Genomic DNA, 23,682 nt, shown 5'->3' with positions numbered 1-23,682 from the left:
CACTAGCTAATCTCATCCTCCCAGCTTCAAGAGCCATCCACCCACTGGAAACTCCCACCCTTCTATCCCCAGCCAATAACTTTCCCTTGAACTCAGCATTTTCACCTGGGTGGTTAACAAGCATCTGAAACTTAACATGAAGCCAGACTGGATTCATATGCATCCTGATCTCTGCCTAAAATCTGGTCCTCCCACAGACTTCCACTTTCCCAGTGCCTCAGCCCCAAAACACATCTTTTCTCATTTCACCCAGAGTGGAAGCCAGGTCCTTGAAGGCCCCACAAGGCCCTGTGGGGTCAATTCCCTGCACTTCTCTGACCACACCTCCAACTGCTCACGCTCTGGCTCCTTCTTTTCCAGCCGCACTTCTGCTCCCCACACAAGCCAGGCAAGCAAAACACAACTGTTTCCTCACTTGGATGACCCTTCTCCCCAGGAATCCAGATGGCCTGATCCTTCACATCCGTCAGTCTTTGCTCAATGTCACTTTTTTTTTTTTTTCAAATGACGCCTTCTGGACTGTCTTGTAAAAAGTGCAGCTCCCCACTCCATTCCCTGCCTTAATTGCTCCAAAGCTCCTAACTCCATTGGACCTACTTCCTATATTTACTTGCGTCTTGATTTATTTCTATCTTCTATGGAATGTCAGTTCCATAAGGAACTCCATAAGCTCCAATGACCAGGTGCCACCAGTTCAATTACATGTAAGCTGGTCTGCTGTATCCTCAGTGCCCAGAATAGTGTCTGGCATTCAGCCAGTGCTCAGGAAATGTGATTTAGTGGAGGAATTAATGGAAACACGAGTACGAAGATCGCCTCCTACAATGGAGCAATCACTGTGTAGCTCCTTTTACCAAAGGCTTCAAACATTTCTCTCTTTCTCTCTTCCTTGGTCTTTCTTCCTCTTTCTATCTCTAACTCTCACCCTCCTCTATCTGGCTCCCAGCATAGCAGAAAGGACTTGGTGAGTGGTGAGGAATACCATAGGAGGGCAGGCGGTAACCTGCATCACCACCTCCATGGGGACCTAGACGTCACATTCACTCTGCAGCTGCAGTGAGCACATCTGCCATTGCCACTGTTACCACCACTGTAAAGACCCCTTACTCACTCCTGGTGTGGCCAGAATGTCCCAGTGGAAACCACTGGAATTGACAATATTGAAATGTGAAGGCTTCTGGAAAGAGTCCCCTGGCTTTTTCAACCAGGCTCAAAAATCAACCAGCCTGACTGAGTTTTAAACCAAATTGCCTAAATAGAATAGGGCGTAGGTGTATTCATTAAGATAGATTCTGAAAATCTATCTGAAGGGATTGCACTTCCTCTCAGGAAGGGCAGTCCCTGCCAATCTAGTGTTAAGGCTCTAACTCCTGGCTCATGTTTTTTATGACTTCCTGCCTTGCAAAACGTGTGCCTCTAATAAGAAGAGTCATCTTCTATTGAGCATCTACGTGTGGTTCCCATGGAAGCATGGCCCATCCACCACCTCAGCTACTCCCCAGCTTGGAAAGGCAGGATAGTACAGTGAATAGCAGCAGATCTTCAGAATCAGGACTGGATTTGGAATGAAACCAGACTGACTGCTTGATGTTGACTTGAGCAAGTTGCTCAATTGCTCTTTCATTTTTGCCTATAAAATGAAGGTAACAAGAGCTCTCTTACAGAGTGGTTGTAAAGGTGAAGACATCGGCACACAGTACATATGTATGTAAAGACCTTGTACACAGTAAATGCTTAGCAACTAGAAGTCTTCATCACTGAGTTTTCATTGTGGCAGCCTGGGAGGACTCTTTGCCTTGCTAAAGACCACTCTGGGTTCCAGTGTTGGGGGCTGGGTGATCCTGTCTAATAATGGAGAAAAGATTTCAGGGGGAGCTTAGCCTAAACTCATGGTCACTCAGATCAGCACTGTAGCTCTAGATGCTATTTATCCTAGGGGATGAATGAACAGGAAGTCAAAGAAAAGAAAGGGAGACATGCAGAAGTAGCTACTTATAAGGAGACAGTAATTGGAAAAGAATTATAAGAAAAGGAATGAGCATGCCATTCAGTTAGAAAGTCCTGGAAAAGGGTGTCAGAATGATGCTATGTAATTTGGGGGCTTGGCCGATCACTGAGGGACCTCCTCCACTAAAATGCAGGATCTACTAAAAGGTGAAAGAGATGGTAGAGAGCTTTGATGGATATGGCACCCCCACAGGCAGAATTCTATATTTTCTAAGGTCTCACTTTCTAAATCCCACTAACTAAAGAATACCCATTTATAGTATGCTTTCTTTGAGAGTATTGAATTACCCATGTGCTATGGATCTTGTTACAAAGCAGACAGATCCATGTGCATTCTCACTCCCAAGCCCTTGAAGGGGAGGAGCCCCCACTGATGCTAGAGGGTGCGTCTGTCTCCATCCTGCCTCTGGAGCCTATAAAAAAGGGCTGGCAAGGCCGGGCATGGTGGCTCAAGCCTGTAATCCCAGCACTTTGGGAGGCTGCGGTGGGTGAATCACCTAAGGTCAGAAGTTCAAGATCAGCTTGGCCAACATGGTGAAACCCTGTCTCTACTGAAAATACAAAAATTAGCCAGGCATGGTGGCACATGCCTCTAGTCCCAGCTACTTGGGAGGCTGAGGCAGAAGAATCACTTGAACCCAGGAGGTGGAGGATGCAGTGAGCTGAGATGGTGCTACTGCACTCCAGCCTAGGCAACGGAGGTAGACTCTGTCTCAAAAAAATAAAAAAAATAAAAGACTGACAGGACTGATGTCATGATGTCAACTAAGATTCTGATGAAAACTCCCACTCTTACTTAGAACAGGGGCCATCCATACTTGGCTCCTGGATAATCAGAGTCTGATTAGAAATACACAATAAATTCAGTGATCCAGGCCAGTAGGGCAATGGTATTACCTTGTAAAGCAGGTGTTGGCTACTCATTTAGTCCTGAGTGTCAAAATGGGGCTATGCAGTGGCCAGATGCCACCAGGAGGCCTAAGGAAAATGCTGGATGAATGGGGAAAGGAAGCGGATCTGGGAAGGGAGTCGCTGGAGTTGAAACAAAGGATAAAGAAAACAAAGAGAATTAAACACATACAAATGAAAATGACCCCACATTCGATGTTTTTGAATTATTCCCTTCCATGGGATATTAACACGGGGCCAGCTGCTTAGAGCTAGCACTTAGAGTTGAACTTAGTCTGCTCTGAAGGAAGAGAGGATGGTTCCCTGCCATTTTCCAGAGATCCAAGCTGTCCAAAGGACTAAAGAGTCCCTGATATTAGAAGGAAGTTCAGGCCTGGTGCAGTGACTCAATCCCATAAATCCAGCACTTTGGGAGGCAAAGGCGGGAGGATCACTTGAGGCCAGGAGTTTGAAACTAGACTGGGCAACATAGTAGATCCTGTTTCTGCAAAAATAAAAAAAATTAAATTAGCTGGGCATGGGGGCAGTGCCTGTAGTCTCAGCTACTCAAGAGGCTGAAATGGAAGGATCACTTGAGCCTGGGAGTTTGAGGTTATAGTGAGCTATGATTGTGCCACTGCACTCCAGACTGGGGAACAGAGCGAGACCCTGTCTTTCTGTCTAAAAATGAGAATCTCCATTTCCAAAGTCTTCCTGCACCCACCATCACCCCCACCACCCTCTAAACCAGACTCTTTGCTTTTGAAACGTTGGCTATACTCTAAATAAGGAAATACACACAAGATACATTCCTGGAAAGAGAAGGCATCAGAAGCCTCGGATAGAAGGGAATGGGAAAGAAAATCTGGCACAAATAGTGAATGGGGAGAACAGGCAGTGCATGCACAGGAGGGGCAGTTGGTGCCACAGAACAAGTTAAGATGGGAGGTAAGGAACATCAGACACAGGCTTGAGCAGGGAAGGGTCTCCTGGATGTCCCCAGCAGTGACTGAAAGGACAGGTAGGGACTGGGAATCACTTATGTGGCTATGATGGAGTCCAGTTCATTTGGAAGGAGCCTTAAGTCCACTGTCGGATAAATGCATGATCTGGCTCCCCTGTGGCTTGGCTCCTCTCTCTTTTCACTCTTGTCCTCTTCTATCCTGCTCTACTCACACTGGCCTCCTTTGTACTTCCCCAATTCCCACCTAATTGGAGAGGCCTTCCCTGGCAAGAGCGGCTTCCTGCCACTGCGTTCCCTGCTGCCTGCTTTAGTTTTTCTCCTTCCAGTAAATAATTTGTCTGTTTACCCCAGTGGAATGTGAGTTTCATAAGGAACTCCATAAACTCCCTGTCTTCTAAATATTGCTTAGCACATAGCAGGTCTCAGCTGAAAGAATGCATGAACCCAAAGCCATCTTATTTATTATACGTAACAAAGAGTTCTGCTGGGTGAAGTGTTGGGTGTTTTGGGTTGGACCACCTATAAGGGTAAGGGGTAGGGGAAAGGGTGGTGAACTACTACCATGGAGAAACCTTCATAGGAGTTGCTGTCTTCTATTTGGAAATACGCATTTCTACCTTTGCTTTAAGGATTGTAGGGTTGTGGTAGCTGGCCTCCAAATTGGCCCCCAACAATCCTCAGCTCCTGGTATTCATGCCTCGGTGAAGTTCCCACCCATTCAGAATAGGATATTGCAAAAATAATGGTGTACAACCAACAGGATTGGACATCAAAGACGCTGTGTCTTCTTCTGTCTTTCTCTTTCTCAGATTACCCACCCTGAGGAAATCCAGGCACCATGCAGTGAAGACACTCAGCTACCCAGGGAGAAAACATTATGGGGAAGAACTGAAGCTTCTTGCCAACATCTAGCACCATGTGAGTGAAGTGTCTTGGAGGCAGATCCTCCAGCCCTAGTCAAGCCTTCAGAGGATGCAGCCCTGCCTGGTGGTGATGGCAACCTCATGAGAGTCCAAGCCCAAAGCACTCAAGTTCTCAACCCAGCAGGGACTATGTGAGATTACAGACATTTATTACTGTTTTAAAATGCTAAATTTGAGAGTAAATTGTTTCACAGTGCTAGGTAATAATCACAAAGTGGATGATGTGGGGAGCAGCAATCCTGGGTCTGAGTTGATAGACTATGGCCCAGAATGTATCTTTCAGTGACTAACTGTGCAGCCCATTTCCCATTCTGGAGACAGCTGGTCCCAATTTGATTCTGCAACTCTCAGTAGCCACAAATGCCACCTGTATCCTCAATAAACTTTATTTAGACACAAATAGACACAACAGAAAATACATACACAGATACAGATTTTTTTTTTCTCTATAGAATGAACAAATATCACATAAGGAAATTTAAAAAGTGGGTGTATGGAATGTAAGAAAATATTGCACAGTTCCTTGTTTACTCATACAAGACACATATCTCAGAGGCAGACAGGGATACACTATCCCTACAACAGAATTCACATTTGGTCTATAACAGCACACAGATATTGGAACGGTAGTCAAAGGAGTGAGGGATCCAGTGACTCTTGATGTGACAGAACACTCACAACACAAGGTAGGACCTTGTTTAAACAAAAGACAGAATTGAGGAGGAATCCATGCCCCCTGCACAGATGCTCTGCAAGCTGTCAGCTAGGTCTTAAAGCAGCTCAGCAGAAACTCTAGGTTAGCTTTCATCTTGAGGCTCAGAGGTCTGCATAACCTCTACCTTTCCGTCCACATCATTGAGTGTTTACAGAGACTCACTTAGGATGCTGAAACTCTCCACATGCACACTGACTTAGATATGACAGTACAGAACGTTGACATCAGTTTATAAGATGTAGCTTTCAAAAGGAAAAGGAGTAATAGCCAAGAGGCGAACACACACATTGCAAATGCTGCTACATCCACCCACAGGCAGTGTTTTCCACCACACTCCCGGTGGTCCCCTCCCATAGGGAGCCGCCGGCATCTGTGTCCTGCTCCCCCCTCCATGGGTGGAGCAGGATGGGTGTCTCTTGGAAGTCTATCGCCCTCTAAAGTCGAACCTGTGACCTCCTGGTAACTCCTGTCAGAAGCCACGCATGTCACTAGGACAAGCTGCCAAGGAACCACCCCACTCATTCCCATCCTGGACCAGCCTCTGGCCTCCACACCTTCTTCTCATTTCAGGTGGGGGTTCCCTAGGCAACCTCTGTATTTTAGTAAAAAATGGTTTCCACTGTACCCTTGGTGTGTCCTCTTCCTAACGTGACAAATCCAGATGAGATGAAGTTATGGAGATCAGGTCCTCCACTTCGGTAAGCATCCTTCCCATAATGCCCTGCAAGAAGATGGGGCAGAATTACCTGACACATCCACGACACCAACATGGAAGACAAGCGCAGCTGCATCTCACCCAACAGTGACGGAATGCATGGTTTCAAACCAGCAGCCAAGTCGGAAGGTGGAGGCAGTCAAGAATATATATACACACATATATATATGATATATGTTATATATGAAAAAATATATATTACTGAATATATATACATATACACATATATTACATATAATTATATATACATATACATACTAGTATACATATTAGTATATATACTAATATATACACATATATTAGAAATTAGTATATATACTAATATATACACATATATTAGTGTATATACACATATATTAGAAATTAGTATATATACTAATATATACACATATATTAGTGTATATACACATATATGTATATAAAACTGTGCAACAAAGAACAAAGTCCTGGGAACATTACATTGAAAGTAGAGGAGAGCAAAGGAGACACGTGACTTGACTTTGGCATTTCCGGCTGAGCACAAGGTACACCAGAACCTTAGTCTATTTGACCTACCACTCTTTCCTTTATTTCACCTTCCCTCTGTCTCTTTCATGCATTTTTCATTTGTTTTATCTTTCTAATGTTTATGAATCATACCACAACCTATGGGACTACAACTTGTGACTTCAGAGAAATCCGACATCAGCTGAGGCTGACAAAGAGAATGGTAGTTACAAAATACTGAGAAAATATATGTGCTCTGCTTCCTTGACTTTCTGCAATAGACATTATCCCCTGCTCACCTAACCTGTGGGTTTGAGGGGAGGAAAAGACGAAGGGTGCGTTAGGATTGTGAATAGAAATGCAAAGAGAAATAAGTTAATGTTCCACTTCTGACATTCAAAATAGAGTTTTTTAGTATGCTTGAAATCTGGCATTGTAGTACAGAAAGAAAGGCCTGCCTAAATTCCCTCCTAAAGCATGTACATGTGAAAATGGAGAAAACCCATTTCTTTCATGTTACCACAAGAGTGTATTAAAAATCGTACATATAACAATGCATAGAACTACTTCAGATATAATGTTAAGTTAAAAAGTAGACAGAAATGTTTCATTAAATAGAATCACAGTGCTGTAAAAATTCAAACCAGTGTGTGTGTGTGTGTGTGTGTGTGTGCACATGCACAGATTGAAGAAAAGCACACCAACATACTAACAAATGTCTTTGGATAGTAGGAACACAAGTGCTATTTCTTCCATCTTTTCAGCTTTTCCATATTTTCCAAGTGTTTTTTTCTTTACGAATATGTAATTTGTCTCATATAACTAGGTAAAATAAAATCCTAATGAAAAATTTTATGAAAATACAAAGACAACCCAAACCACATTTTTTTTTTTTATAGCGGGCTACTCTCTGAATGAGTTGATGGCAACTCTGGGTGCGTGCTGGAATCAGGGTTCAGGGGGCGAGGAGAAGGAGAGCATTAGGACAAACAGCTAATGCAGGTGGGGCCTAAAATCTAGATGACGGGTTGCTGGATATAGTAAATGACCATGGCACATGCATAGCTATGTAAAAAACCTGCACGTTCTGTACACATATCTTGAAACTTAAAGCAAAATTAAAAATAAAATGCGGACCCTCAGACTCAACTCCAGAGACTCTTATTCAGTTGGGTGGGGTCTGGGCTTAGGCAGGGATATTTTTGAAGAGCTCTCTAGTGATTCTAATGTGCCACCAGAAATGAGAACCACTGCCTTCGTGTAAATGGAGGAACACCTAAGTTCAGTTCATTCAGGTGGCTTCAGTGAATATCTCTTACCCACTATTTATGTTCAGGGCTTCAGCACTCTTCCTCCAAAGAGGGGAGTCTAGCTCCACTTTCCTCCTCCTCATCCCAGATCTCAAACCTGAGCATGCATCAGCATAGCCAGGAAAGCTTAAAACAGATGCTGGGCCCTCCTCCCAGCGCTTCTGATTCAGAAGATCCAGGATAGGGCTCAAGACTTCTACCAAGTCCCCTGGTGACACTGATACCACTATTTTGGGGACCACACTCTGAGAAGTGATGTCTTAGTGCATCAGGAACAGGAAAATTTTGCCATTGTTTCCCTCACACCCTCCCTTCTGGAATAAATTAACCTTCCTCAGGGCACACAGCTTTCCAGGAGGAGCATTCTTGCTATAAAATACTGTGGCCACAACCTTTACTTTTATAGAATAGAATTATTAGAACTGAACTAAGGCTTCTGCTCAGCTCCTAGGCCATGTGACAGTTCCTGAAACTGAACTCCAGTACCTGGAGAAATGCATCTTCATCAGGAGGAGAAGAAGGGGGCAGTTAGGGGCGTGTGGAAGGGTTTGTTACCACCCCCAGGGAAAGCTAAGACCCTTCTGTAAATCTGTTACTTCCCCACTCCCACCACAAACAGAACACTAAGAAAAGGAAGAAACAATTCAGAACCCTCATAAATTTGGACCACATTAATTCAGAACCTGTGATACATCCTGTAGAATTTGGACTGGTTTATTTTTGTGCTCCTTATAAATAACATCTTTGATAAGCAAGTCAATACTGAGGAAGATGGAACATAAAACTACGCCTGTGTCATTTACAAATCATTCTTATCTGTCAGCTGGAATAAGGTCCCTCAGGGCTAAGCCTTGCTCTGGTGGCCAGGAGGTGACGCTCGTCAGAAAGGAACTAAAATTTCTGGATCACTTACTATGAACTAGGCAGAGCAACAGAGTCTCTGCAAACATGGCTTTTTTTCTTTTGACATAATAATAGCTAACATTTTTATTATTATACTTTAACTTCTGGGGTGCATGTGCAGAACGTGCAGGTTTGTTCCATAGTTATACACTTGCCATGGTAGTTTGCTGTATCCATCACCCCATCATCTATATTAGGTATTTCTCTTAATGCTATCCCACCCCTAGTCCCCCCCTACTGACAGGCTCCGGTGTGTAATGTTCCCCTCCCTGTGTCCATGTGTTCTCATTGTTCAACTCCTACTTATGAGTGCGAACATGCAGTGTTTGGTTTTCTGTTTTGTGTTAGTTTGCTGAAAATGATGATTTTCAGCTTCATCCATGCCCCTGCAAAGGACATGACCTCATCCATTTTTTATGGCTGCATAGTATTCCATGGTGTATATGTGCCAGATTTTCTTTATCCAGTCTATCATTGATGGGCATTTGGGTTGGTTTCAAGTCTTTGCTAATAATAGCTACATTTTATAGCATTTTGTAGTTTACAAAGATCTTTCACATATATGCATTACTTAAAATTGTAGTCAGTACTGTGTGGTAAGTTACTGATTATTATGAGCCTCCCATTTCTTTGATGGAAAAACAGAGGTCCTCACATCCAAGTGTTCTGATTACAAATCTTATGCTCAATCCAGTGGGCACACCTAGCTTCATTTACTCCTCACAAGAACCATGTGAAACATGGTCACTTTCCCGAGTTCATGGAACTAAGTGGTGGTAGATTCTGGTTTCAAAGCAGATCTAGCTACCTTCAAAGTTCATGATCTTTCTACACTGCCATCCTGACCACCTCACCTCTGTGACCTAAACAAATACAGTTATGACTGTTCTCTGGGACAATGAGCAAGACACAGTAGAAATATTAGGTCTGGAGAATTTCACTTGGTGACATCCAATTTCACAGAAACTGAAGCTCAGAAGTACTGAGGTTTCCAATGGGGAAAAAATGAAAAGATGCTGAGGCATAAGGAGGCAGCTCCAAGAGCATTTGAAAGGAATAAAGAATTCTTTGGTCAAATCAGTTTGGAAAATGCTTAGTTAAATGAAATGAAAAGCTGCATAAGAAGTCTAGGGACCTCTGTCAGGGCGTGATCACTGAACTCTCTATGGAGCTTTTAGTTTTTCAAAGCCATCCCTTGGGACACTTTTTGGGAAAGCTGCTCATGAGGCTGAGGTGAAAAAAGCACAATAATAGTTTCAACTTTTGTCTGAGCTGTGGTTCTCAAAACTGAGCATGCAGCAGCACTTTCCTGGATGGCCAGATCGCTGGGTCCCCAGTTCCAGGATCCCGGATTTAGTAGGTCAGAGGAGAGGCCTGACAATTTCCATTCCTAACAAGTTCCCAGATGATGTTGATAATGCTCTTAGGTCCAAGAACAACCTTTCATGAACCACTATATTTGGATCAGTGACAGGTCAGTCTTCTGCTGGACCCAGGGTCGAGGTCTAGAATGATCTTCATTCTCTGTAGCCTCCAAAGTTTAACATGAACAAGGGACGCATGAAGGGAAGAAGGGTGGTTTAAAGCGAAGCCCCATGCAGGCCTACGGAAGAGAGAGGAGTCAGTGCCTCTTTGCTTTGGTGATGCATAGAGTTAATGGGTTGATGATATGAACTCATGATGATATGAGTGGGTATCATAGGATTTGTCAGCTGTAACACAAAGAACCACCCCCTTCCCTGTCCTACAGTCTCTGCCCTTCTGCGGTCTATCAGGGTAAGAGGACAAAAGAGGGCATACTGACCAAATTGCAATTCAAGAGAAACAACCATATAAATCCAGCACAGCTCTGAACACAAGTAAGCAAAAGTTCCATGAAGCATGAGCGCTTCCACGTCACAGAAGAGACAAACACACAGTGTGTCTACAGCCAGGGACAAAGCAGCTTCAGGTTTCAGAGCATGCCTTCCACCACCTGCTGAACTGAATGGTGCAAATCAGCATCCTGGTGATGTCTATACATCTGGTTCTGTCACTGCCCCCTCACCTTCACCATTGACAACCCTCCCTAGAACAACAAAGATTTTATTTTAGCTCAGTCACTGTCTAGGCTGCCTCGACCTCCTGTCGGAACTCCATGCCTTTCCTGAATCTCAGCAGAATTCAGAAGTCCTAGAGATAGCACCAAGGGACAACTGTCCTCAGGCAGGAGGCATATTCAAGCCAAAGAGAGGACCGAGGCTGGGCTCTTGGAGTGTGTGGTGCTGCTGGCTCTGATAAAAAAGCAAGCAGAGGGAAAGTTTCTCTGTGGAAGGGATTTGCTGCAAGAAAAGCAGGGGAAGAAATGAGATAATATCCAAATGGTGATCTCTGTAAGACTTAACAGAATTTTGCATCTGTGAGATTAGACCAACAGCCATGCGAGGGAAACAAACTGGTCAGGACAGTTTGCCTGGGGATGCAGATCTGGACTACAGAATGGATACAGAAGGAAACTGATAAAGCAGAGTCCAATGAGAGAAAGGCACTGGGTACTCAGAGGGGAAGGACAAAGAGATCAAAACTGTGGGGGAAAAGTCAGGGCACGGAGGACAACTTTAGGAGTCATATCTATTTAAAATAAGACTCCCAGAGGAGACACAGAAGGGAGAATTCAGAAGCAATAATTAAAAGTTGATAGTTTTTTTTTTCTGAACAGATAGAAGACTTTAGTCTTTAGATCAAAAGAATTAATCAAATGCCAGACTATGCATTAAGAGGGACCAATATCTAGATATACACTGGTGAAATGTCATTTTAAAAAATAAAGGAGAAAACTCAAGCCAACATCATGAAACACAAAGCCTACAGAAAGTGCATCATTTTCAAGAATTTGAGCCTTTCATTTTTGTAGAGGTGGACAGTGTACTGGTGGAGGAATACTCTACCTGGAACATGATTGGCAAGATTCCAACCTCTATGTGTCTGTGTCCTCGAAGGCAAAAAGAAAACAATGTTGATGCCCATTTCATAGCGTTTTTGAGAAGGTTAAATGAATTAATATATAAAATTCATCTTATATGTTACATACAATGTGAATTATATATATCATATATATTATATGAATACATAAAGCATTTAGAACAGTACTAGTAGCATTTAAGTACTACTAATACTAGTAGTACTTAATACTAATATTAATACTTAATACTACTTAAGTACTAGTATTAAGTCTTAGTATCAAGTGTTAGTACTGTTTATGTACTACTAGTATTATTTAAGATAAAAGCCTGCTATTATTTTTGAATGAAGATGTTTCCATTCAATTCCTCCACCTAAAAATTCACCAAAAATAATGAAAAGAAGGGAGAACAGAAAAGCTTTCTTCAGAAAAAAGTCCAGACTTTTCGCTCAATAGGGGTAGAATAACTAGGAAAAATATACAAACATAAGCATACACACAAATATACAGAAAAATACATACACAGAAATCAAGTCAAGGACTAAGAACCTAAATATAAAAAAGTGAAACATTAAAAATTATCAGATAAGAATCAGAAAGAATATGTTAATGATCTCAGAGTAAGAAGTTTTAATCAAGACTCAAAGTCACAAACTAGAGAGAAATCAAAAAAATGTTAAACTGTGATATATCAAAAGCCATAATGAAACTACAAGTCAGAGACTGAAAAATGTATATTTACATTACTTTCTAGAGAACGTAAATAACTTCACATTAATAAGAAAGTAAACAACCCGATAGAAAAAACACAGGGAAAAGAAATGCATAGGCAACTCAAAGGAGAGAAAACCCAAAGGGCAAATACACATAAAGTGTGTTCAATCTCACAAGTAATCGGGGACATTCAAATTAAAACCATAATGAGGTATCATTTCACACTCAATAGTCTAGCAAAGATTAAAATGCCTGAACCTACCAACATGAATAAGCAGAAACAAGAACTCATGTACCCTTCTGGTGGGAGTATAAATCAGTTCCACTGCTTTGAAAATAACTTTGGCAATGGATGGTAAAGCTGAATGTGGATATACCAGGGAACTGGCCATTCTCCCTCTAGATATATACCTGAGATAAATCCTCACACATGCATAAGGAGATAGGCCAGCATGTTCATTGCAGTACACTTTATAATAGAGACAAATTAAGGAAAAGCATCTATCTTCCCAGCCAGAGAAAAGTCATAAATAGTGGTGTACTCACACAATGTATTCCTATACAGTACAAATGAAATGTAATGAAACTAAATGAACCAGAGCTCTAAATATCAGTGTGGATGGTTCTCAGTCATAATGATGAAGGCACAAAGCAAACAAGAAAAACAGGATGACATAACACAGAGGGAGTTTTAAAATATGCAACCTAACACGTTATGTTGTTTAAGCATGTGGGCACATGTAGTATTATAAAAATACAACAAAATTCAGTGAAATGATAGAGATTTTAATATAACAGATAATTCTGTAGGTAAGAAGAAAAATGTAACTGAGAAAAAGTATAAAAAGTACTTCTCAATTCCATTTCCTATGCTGGGTAGCTGGAGACTTGCTTGACAATTAAACAATTCTTTGTTTTATTTGTTTACAATCTAGATAAATGGTGGATGGATAGATGGATAGCTAGATGGATAGACTGATTGGTGGGTTTTGGTTAAGTGGCTGTTATCTGAGGGTTTTATTCATTGCCAAATTATCCTTTAAGAATAAAGGCCACACAGTGTCCAGTTTTAAGAACTCAAGGACTAAAATACCCATGAGTCACCACTGCAGGGAGAATAAAAAAAGACCTGATGACAAAATCCACCACGAAATAAATAAAACTCTAGATTCTAAAAACATGAATGTATTTATCTGTAATCTTCAAGCAGTACACAAATCCCAAATTCATTAAGAAAAGATTGGCAAACTAGATTACACGTTTAAACATTTAACGAGTTATCTTTATTGACAGAAATAAAGTTAAATGATACTGGAGTTGCTCTGGAAAATCTGCTGTGCAAACAGGGTACTAAAAGTACACTGTGGTCATGAAATAAAACCAAAAGTAGCTTGAGGGATGGGGGAGCAATTCTCCATCTTTAGAGCCTGCTTGATAATGTGCCCGCAGAACAGGCAGAGAGCTGGCCTCTGACAAGCTGAGAGGGAAGCTGAATGGTGCTTAGGTCCTGCTGTGAAACCATGAATTGCCGGAACTTCTCTATGGAAAAATATACCCCAGACAAAAGGCAAAACACATACTAAACCCCAGGGACATATTTTCAATACATGGGGTGAGAGCCTTTTCCCTTTGTTTACAAAAAACTCTATAATATCAATAATAAAAAGACATGTGTACAAAAAAAAATAACTAGAAAAAATACACACACACACACACACACACACACACACAAAGTCTGATAGGTAGTACCCCACCACACACAGAAATAAAATGTTCTGAAAGGACAATGGATATATAAAAATACGGTCAACTAAGAAAATGCAAATCAAATATAAGATAACTTTTTAGAAAACCAATCAATTTGGCAAAACCAAAGAATGTGATGATACCCAGTGCCAGTAGAATGGGCACCTCATTTTACCACCAGGTAGGAGTAAAAATTAGTAGTGCCAATTTGAAGGGCATGCTTTTGACCTATTTTCCTGCTGCTAGAAATTTACCTTGCATACATGCCCTCAAAATTTTCTATAATATATCAACCAGGCTAGACAGTGCAGGATTGATTGCAAATAATTTCTGCCAGTGAGGGACCTACTCAATAAACTAGAATCCAACACACATAATGGAATACCATGCAGCTGTCAAAAAGAAGGACGCAGAGCTGTATGTGCTGAAGTGGAAAGGTTTCCAAGATACAGAAAGTTGAAAAAACAACAATGAGAAAGCAAGACTCAGAGCGATGCTTAGGTATGACCTCTTTTACATAAATAACAATAAAAATAATGCATGCAAAGAGAATATCTATAGGTTCATTCCAGATAGGATGATTTAAACAAACAATAATTTTTTTCTGGAAATAATCACAATCTATTAAAACTTTCTTTCCTTTGAGGAGAGGGGTGGGGCTGATAGGAGGGAGACATTTGTCTTTGATTTTTATTATTTTCTTTAGTGTTTGAATATTCTAAACATGCATTATTTTAATTTTTGTAATATTTAGAGTATATCTTGGATTATAAAGTAGGCTCATGGGCCATTTTTTTTTTCTCTTTGTACTTTTTAATTTGAAAACAAAAAAAACCTAATAACGTTATTTTATAAAAAGAAGTACAGGGGCCAGGAAATGAGAGGGTCCACTTTTCCTTGTGTAAATGACAAACGCATTTATCAAACACAGATACTAATACCTAACCTCACAGGAGGGCGGTGAGGATTAAATGAGACTCTGTGTATAAAGTGCTCCATCTAATACTCTGCACAAATAAGCCCTCAATAAATGGGAGCTGCTCTTTGCATTAAGACCACAGTTTTCCTCTTTCCTATGTAACTCCCTGGGCTCCTCTTACACTGTATATGCCCCAAGCTGACCTCAGGCCAGAAAGAGTCAAGGGAAAAGGGAGCTGGAAAGAGCCCGGGGTTTGCTCTCTGGCCTGAGGGCTCTTTCCCCAAGGAAGCCCCACGGCTCCTTCCATTTCCCAAGAACACAACCCTGACTATACAATGAGAAGAGGGTTGGGAGCCAGGAGACCTGTGTTCCTCTCTGCAGTAACTTTTTGCTAAACCAATAAGGCAGCTTCTGAGCTTACTCTTACTGAGGTAAACTGGGGTGGGTCAGGTCTAACTGCAGATTGCACTGACACTAGCTAGTGAAAAAAATCTCCATAGAGCAGTAACTGGGAATGTGTTATTTCATGTGACAATTCTAGTGTTTGCTCATACAAGCCCATGCAGACTGTGTCCTCCAGAGTCTGCAGAGTTAGCAGAGCTGTTGGCAAATACTCTGGGCACCCCAAAGATCTCATCTCTGGTTGTCTTCCCTCTGCCTACACTGCAGCTGGGGGAAACAAAGGGGACCTTCACCAACTGCATAGTCCATCTGGTGAAGGAAAGGTGTCCCCAGCTGGGAAGGTTCAGGATAAACCATTCCAGCTTGTCAGAACCATTCAGGGACCACCTTGCCCAACACTCTCATTGGACTAAAGAAAACCCAAAGAGGGTGAGTAGTGGCATTCTCAAGGTCACAAGGGTAGATAGTCTCAGAAACAGAACCCCACACTCTTGACTTCCGAGATGCTGCTTTCCTCCTATCATCTGCCCTAAGAGGAAGCAGAAGATCTCATCAGATACGGAAGCATCAGGACACCGGAAAGATGAGGCTGGGAACTAAGAACCTAGACTGTAGCTTGGTAGTCATCCAGTGAGTGGGTGAATCCCCCCGAAAGTAGTTCATAAGCAAACCTCTTTCCATTCAAATAAATGTCCTCCAAATCAGAGTTTTGTTGGTTTGGATTTTGTTTTTAAAGTGGCGCTCTGTGTTTGAAATCAAAAACAAACAAAAACATAAATATGTGCTCTGTGGATGCCTCCAGCTGAGGCCAAGAGCAAAGAAGGGGAGGGTCAAGGGCAAACTGTAGGTCAACCCACCCACTGCAATTGAGGAGCTCCACTGTGGGGTCTCTTGTATATTATATAGGCTTTCGGGTAAGATGTTTTTTTTCTTTAAAAAGTTCCATGGCTTAAAAAGTATAGTGTTTCATGGAAACAGAGAGGGGAACATCACACACCGGGGCCTGTTGAGGGGTGGGGGACTAGGGGAGGGATAGCATTAGGAGAAATCCCCAATGTAGATGACGGTTGATGGGTGCAGCAAACCACCATGGCACATGTATAACTATGTAACAAATCTGCACGTTCTGCACATGTGTCCCCGAACTTAAAGTATAATAAATAAAATAAAATAACAACCCCCCCACACACAAAAATACAGTGTTTGAAAACCATACTCTCATGTATCCTAATTATTGACCACAGGGATGAGGGAGAGGAGTGCTCGGTGATGGTGATCTTCAGAAGTTTCAGGAGGGCTAAACCCTCTGCCTACTCCTGGCCCTCGAGATAAAGTCAGAGAATGTTGCAACAGGAGTGTTCAAGGTCACCTTTTCTGGGCCTTCTATTTGCTGATGAGGAACCTGGAGCTAGGGAGGGACAGTGAACAGTCCAAGGTCGTGGAGGTGGGGACTAAAGTCAGTGTCTTTGACTTCCCAGCCCTGGGCACTTTCCAACGCACCTAGCAGCCCACGGTCTGCTCTGTGTTGGAGAAAACAATGCAAAGGCTGAGTTCTATTTCTGGGGACTCCAGCTTGCCATTTATTTTCTCCTCCTGGCTGCAATCCCCTTGGAAAGATGCCCAGAGTCTAACCAAATTCTTGTCTCTAACTACAGTCAGCATCCCAGAGCTGTTGCATTGCCATGAGCAGGATCCTGGCAAAGAAGGGCCCTGAAAAGAGCCAGGTAGAAGAGGCAAGCGATGTGGGTGCTCTGCAGGAAAGAACAACTCTTTCTTTGTACCCAGTGTCTTATGAGAATACAGGTTAGGCCTCATGGCTCTATTAAGAAATAAAGGGACTGTCAGGTTCCTCTTGTCACCCTGCAGATGTAGTGTGTTAGCCCATGGGGTAACTGAGACCTGCTTTCCTCTCTGTTTCTTGACTTCTTACATTCTGCAGAAACACTGAGCTTCCTAGGAATGCATCCAAATTAATGAGTTTTAACTAACTGATCCTGAGAAACTGTCACTGTCTTATATAATTTTATCATGTGGCTTTGGACTGAGACATTGATGATGAATGCCTTTTAGCATCTAAAGGAAAATGTGTGAAGAAAATATTGGCATTCTCTATTTTGCAGGAGTTAAGTCTCAGAGAGGTTAAATAATTACACAAAGTCACAGAGTGACTAAGCGTGATTTAGGATGGACTCTAAATTCTCTGTCTTCCTAGGCTGGGAGTTCCTTTCATTACACTGTATTTCCAAAAAGAAAGCTAAGCCTGAAGTGCCAAATGACCCCAGGCATATCTCAGTAACATAGAGGCGGTAAAAGCACAGGCTTCCAATAAGTCTACCTGGTTCTGACACCAGCATCGTGGCTCTGAATGAACCATTCATGCTTTCTAAGTTATCCTCATCTGTAAAATGGGAATGGTGCCAGGCTTACGTGGAAGGGATGAAGATTAAATTAAATACAATAGTTTGGCCAGGTGCAGTGACTCACACCTATAATCCCAGCACTTCGGGAGGCAGAAGCGGTCAGATAACGATGGCAGGAGTTCTAGACCAGCCTGACCAACATGGTGAAACCCTGTCTCTACTAAAAATACAAATATTAGCCAGGCATGGTGGTGCACACCTGTAATCCCAGCTACTCAGGAGGCTGAGGCAGGAGAATCACTTGAACCCAGGAGGTGGAGGTTGCAGTGAGCCGAGATTGCACCATTGCACTCCAGCCTGGGCAACAGAGCAACACTCCATCTCAAACAAACAAACAAACAACAGCAGCAAAAAGCAATAATTCATATAAAGCACAGTACACTTTACAGTTATTCAATAAGTGGCTACTATCATTACTACTAGTATTACTACTAGAAGAGCAAACCTCCTCAAGTATACTGAATATTTCAAAATACTCCAGGGAGAAAGACAAGAAAGAGTCTTAGGTCCAAAATTATTCAAAGCTCCAGGAAGGACTCTTCTCTACCCCTACTTCTGGGAGAAAGTCAGTGCTCATCCTGGTAATCTCATGGTTTAGGTCACTCGCTGCAATTCTCATGAATGTGCTTTGGAAAAAAATAGACCCACTAACAAAGATGTAGTAGAAGAAAACACTGAAACACAGCTCATCTCACCTCAAGAAGGAAGTACTCCATCTCGCACCTGCCTTCCCTGGTTCCTCTGTGATTCTGTGTTCCCTGTCTTGCTCCTGACATGCTGGGAAATGTCATGCGTGTGTGGGTTAGACCATGTCTTTGGCTCTGAGACAGAATTTTCATTGGACATACTGAGTCTTGTACTGTATTGTCCAAGTTTAATCACATGTATAAAGTGCCTTGTGGCATTTTGTCACCTATTGCCTCTGATTTTTTGGAAAAGTGAGCCATGTGAGTGATTTGGGGTTAGATTAATTCAACTTTGGGAAGATAATGGAACTATAAGAACTCTAAGTTGGGGAGCCGCCTGGCCAGCATCTGCTCAAAGGACCACACCTAAGAGAGAACTTGCCAACCCAGAGCAAAATAAACAATTGGAGAGGGATAAAATTTGAAGGGCTGTAATACCCAGCTGTAATATTTTTCAGACTGTAATACCCAGTAGGAAGGTGATCTCACTTGCAGAGTTACACCCTGAGCCTTCCTTGCCTCCTTATCCAGTTGTGTTGGCATGGTTCATCCTCATAAGCACCTTCAGCCTCCATCTCATTGCACTGTGCTCACTCAGCAAAACCACCAGTGGTGAAAGCCCACCAGCTACATCTAGTAGCTGTGGGACTTTAGATGTAAAGGGCCTAGAACAGTGCCTGGGATGTGTTCAGCAGTATCATTGTGACTGTCCAGGATCTTTGAGAACTGAGAATCGCAAGTCTCAGAGGGCCCCTCACCTCTTGGGAATTGTGCTTTCCTTCCCTGAGATGTTGATTCTTCCAATTCACAAATGTCTTTTACAGTTTCTCCTGGTTCCTGAAACCTCCAGTGTCCCCTGTTCTCTGTGCCCTTCAACTCGTGACCTTGCCTTGTAGGAAAGGAACTCTGTTGTTTACAGGGAATTTACAATCATCCCATTTCTCTATCCTCCCTGCTATGAAAGTAGCCAAATGTCCTTGTTCCTATCATGGCTCATCCCTTTTCATCTTCTCAAGGACTTAGCTCCTGAAATTCTCCCTCTCCTCCTCAGTCATCAATACGGAAACTTCTCAACTCTTATGACTTTACATGTACCATTCACCCTTCACCACATTTCCTCAGCCCCAGTCACTGTCCCATTTCTCTACTGTCTCTCTTTATGAAATGTCAAAAGAGTTGCTGACAGTAACTTTCTTTGCCTCACAGTTTGTCCTCAGTCCCTCCTTGTCTGTCCTGTAGGTCTGTCTGTCCCTCTCTCCATTCAGTTCTTCTCATCACCATAAATCCTTATCATATGGATTTAAGTCCACCCTAATTCAGTATGACCTCATCTTAACTTGATTACATCCGCCAAAATCCTGATCTCAAGCACGGTTACATTTACAGGTTCAGCAATTCAGACTTCAACATATCTTTTATGGGGGTACAATTTTACCGATAAAAATGGCCAAAAGAAAACATTATTTGGCAACCCTCCACATATACCATTTCTCCTCCAGTCTTTCTTGTCATTGCTTCCTCAGTTCTAGAGCCTTTATCCCTCTCTTTATCTTATCCTCTCTACCATCAGCAAGTCCCATCAGGACAATCTGCAAGCTTCATTTCACATCCACCCACTCTTCTCCATCTGTCCTGCCACTTCTCAGGAGTGCTGCCACCATCCCTCATCTGACCTGCTGCAGCAGGAGGACCAAGCTTCCTGCTTCCACTCCTTACCTACTTCCATCAACTCTCTAGATTCTCTACATAACACACAGAAAAGTCCTCTCCTAGAAATAGACATCTGCTCATTCTATGCCTCTCCTTAAAAATCTTCCAAGGCTTCATATTACACTTTACATACAAATGTAGGCTGGGCACATCAGCTCATGCCTGTAATCTCAGTACTTTCTGAGGCCAACCCAGGCAGATCACTTGAGCTCAGGAGCTTGAGACCAGCCTGGGCAACAAGGTAAAACCCAATCTCTACAAAAAAAAAAAATACAAAAAAAGTTAGCTGGACATGGTGGTGTGTACCTGTAGTCCCAGCTACTCAGGAAGCAGAGGCGGGAGGATCACTTGAGCATGGGAGGTGGAGGATGCAGTGAGCCAAAATCCTGTTACAGTGCTTCAGCCTGGGTGAAAGAGTGAGAACCCATCTCAAAAATATATATATGTACGTTTTCCACCAAGGTGGCCGAATAGGAACGGCCCCAGAGTGCAGTTCCCAGCGAGAGCAATGCAGAAGGTGAATGATCCCCGCATTTCCAACCAAGTTACTAGATTCATTTCAATGGGACTGGTTGGACAGTGGGTGTAGCCCAAGGAGGGAAAACTGAGGCAGGGCAGGATGCTGCCCCACCCAGGAAGTGCAACTGGATGGAGGATCAGGGACTCTTCCCCTCCAGTACTCCAGTTCAGATACTGTGCTTCTCCCATCACCTTTGCAACCACAGATAAGGAGATCCCCACCAGCCTGAAAAGTGCTGAGAATTACTAGCACAGATCTGAGTGGAAGCTCCAGCCAGCACTGCATGTTGTCAACACAGATCTGGGTGGATGTTTTGGACCAGTGCCAAGAGCACCTGCAGGATGGAACTCCCCATTCCCCAGAAAGAGGGGGAGCTGAAAAAGGAAAACAGGTGATACGGCTTGGTGGGCCCCAATCCCACAAAGACCAGCAAACTTGAGAGAGACCAGCAAACTCACTTGAGAGTTTCACAGCCAGCACATCAGTTCGAGCTCTACCTGGGATGATTGAGTTCAGTAGGGGGAAGGGCATTTGCCATAGCTGATCTTACCTGTGTAAACAAAAGCCAGAGGAAGCTTACACAACACCTGGACTGAGCCTGTGGCAGCCCAGCAGTGCCTCTGCAGGCAGACAAGGGACAGACTGCCTCCTCAAGTGACTCCCTGACCCCTGCATAACCCAAAAGACACCACATACAGGAGAGCTCTGGCTGACAACAGGCAGGTACCCTTCTAGGATGAAGCTACCAGAGGAAAGACCAGGCAGCAATATTTGCTGTGCTGCAGCTCCCATGGGTGATTCCCAGGCAAGCAAGGTCTGGAGTGAACCTCCAGCAGTCCTACAGCAGGGGGTCCTGACTGTTAGAAGGAAAACTAAAAAACAAAAAGAAATAGCTTCAACATCAATAGAAAAAGACATCCACTCAGAGACCCCAACCAAAATCACCAACTTCAAATATCAAAGGTAGATAAATCCATGAACATGGGAAGAAACCAGTGTAAAAAGAATGAAATTATTAAAGACCAGAATGCCTCTCCTCCTCCAAGGGATCACAACTCCTTACAAGCAAGGGAACAAAACAGGATAGAGAATGAGTTTGATGAATTGACAGAAGCAAGCTTCAGACAGTGGGTGATAACAAACTTCTCTGAGCTAAAGGAACATGTTCTAACCCAATGCAAAGAAACAAAAAACCTTGAAAAGAGGTTAGACAAAATGCTAACTAGAATAACCAGTTTAGAGAAGAACATAAACAACTTGATGGAGCTGAAAAACACAAAACGAGAACTTTGCAAAGCATACATCAGTTTCAATAGCTGAATCGATCAAGCAGAAGAAAGGATATCAGAGACTGAAATCAACTCAATGAAATAAAATGAGAAGGCAAGATTAGAGAAAAAAAAGTGAAAAGAAATAAATAAAGCCTCCAAGAAATATGGGATTATGTGAAAAGACCTAATCCACACTTGATCAGTGTACCTGAATGTGATAGGAAGAATAAATCCAAGTTGGAAGACACTCCTCAGGATATTATCCAGGAGAACTTCCCCAGCCTAGCAAGGCAGGCCAACATTCAAATCCAGGAAACACAGAACACCACAAAGATATTCCTCAAGAAGAGCAACCCCAAGGCACATAATTGTCAGATTCACCAGGGTTGAAATAAAGAAAAAAATGCCAAGGGCAGCCAGAGAGAAAGGTTGGGTCAGCCCATCAGATTCACAGTGGATCTCTCGGCAGAAACCCTACAAGCCAGAAGAGAGTAGGGGCCAATATTCAACATCCTTAAAGAAAGAAACTTTCAACCCAGAATCTCATATCTAGCCAAACTAACCTTCATAAATGAAGGAGAAATAAAATCCTTTACAGACAAGCAATTGCTGAGAGATTTCATCACCACCAGACCTGCCTTACAAGAGCTCCTGAAAAAAGCACTAAACATGGAAAGAAACAACCAGTACCAGCCAGTGCAAAAATGTGTCAAATGGTAAATACCAATGATGATTGAAAAAACTGTCAACTAATTAGCAAAACAACCAGCCAGTAACAAAACAGCGGATCAAATTCATACATAACAACATTAACGTTAAATGTAAATGGCCTAAATGCACCAATCAAAAGACACAGACCAGCAAACTGGATAAAAAGTCAAGACCCATTGGTGTGCTATATTCAGGAGACCCATCTCACATGCAAAGACACACATAGACTCAAAATAAAGGGATGGAAGAAAATTGACCAAGCAAATGGAGACAAAAAAAGCAGGGGTTGCAATCCTAGTCTCTGATAAAACAGACATTAAACCAACAAAAATCAAAAGAGACAAAGAAGGGCATTACATAATGGTAAAAGGATCAATGCAACAAGAAGATCTAACTATCCTAAATACATATGTACCCAATACAGGAGAACCCAGATACATAAAGCAAGTTCTTAATGACCTACAAAGAAACTTAGACTCCCACACAGTAATAGTGGGAGACTTTAACACTCTACTTTCAATATTAGATCAATGAGACAGAAAATCAACAAGGATATTCAGGACTTGAATGCATATCTGGACCAAGCAGACCTAACAGATGTTAACAGAACTCTCCACCCCAAATCCACAGAATATACATTCTTCTCAGCACCACATCATACTTACTCTAAAATTGATCACATAATTGGAAGTAAATCACTCAACAGCAAATGCAAAAGAACGGAAATCATA

The 23,682-nt window shown here is 42.4% G+C and overlaps 1 protein-coding gene and 1 long non-coding RNA gene across 6 annotated transcripts in view; one reads left to right on the top strand and one right to left on the bottom strand.

The window, feature by feature from the left end:
- Positions 1-6,119, top strand: part of LOC144582583 (uncharacterized) — a 240,194-nt gene extending 234,075 nt beyond the window's left edge. For both annotated transcript variants that reach the window (XR_013535591.1, XR_013535592.1), the window contains one exon: positions 4,669-6,119. This is a non-coding gene — a long non-coding RNA (uncharacterized LOC144582583). The remainder of the gene's footprint in view (positions 1-4,668) is intronic.
- SHISA6 (shisa family member 6) overlaps positions 1-23,682 on the bottom strand; it is a 346,003-nt gene that overhangs the window by 193,812 nt on the left and 128,509 nt on the right. For 2 of the 4 annotated variants that reach the window (XM_035300071.3, XM_035300070.3), the window contains one exon: positions 6,123-6,218. The exons of the other annotated variants lie outside the window; for them this stretch is intronic. In XM_035300071.3, coding sequence (XP_035155962.1) covers positions 6,123-6,218 — 96 coding nt within the window. The remainder of the gene's footprint in view (positions 1-6,122; positions 6,219-23,682) is intronic. 4 annotated transcript variants of the gene reach the window in all.

The sequence above is a fragment of the Callithrix jacchus genome, chromosome 5, assembly GCF_049354715.1.
Source record: "Callithrix jacchus isolate 240 chromosome 5, calJac240_pri, whole genome shotgun sequence".
NCBI lineage: Eukaryota > Metazoa > Chordata > Mammalia > Primates > Cebidae > Callithrix > Callithrix jacchus.
Note: the sequence above shows the minus strand (reverse complement) of the source record. Positions and strands in the feature narration are given on the sequence as shown.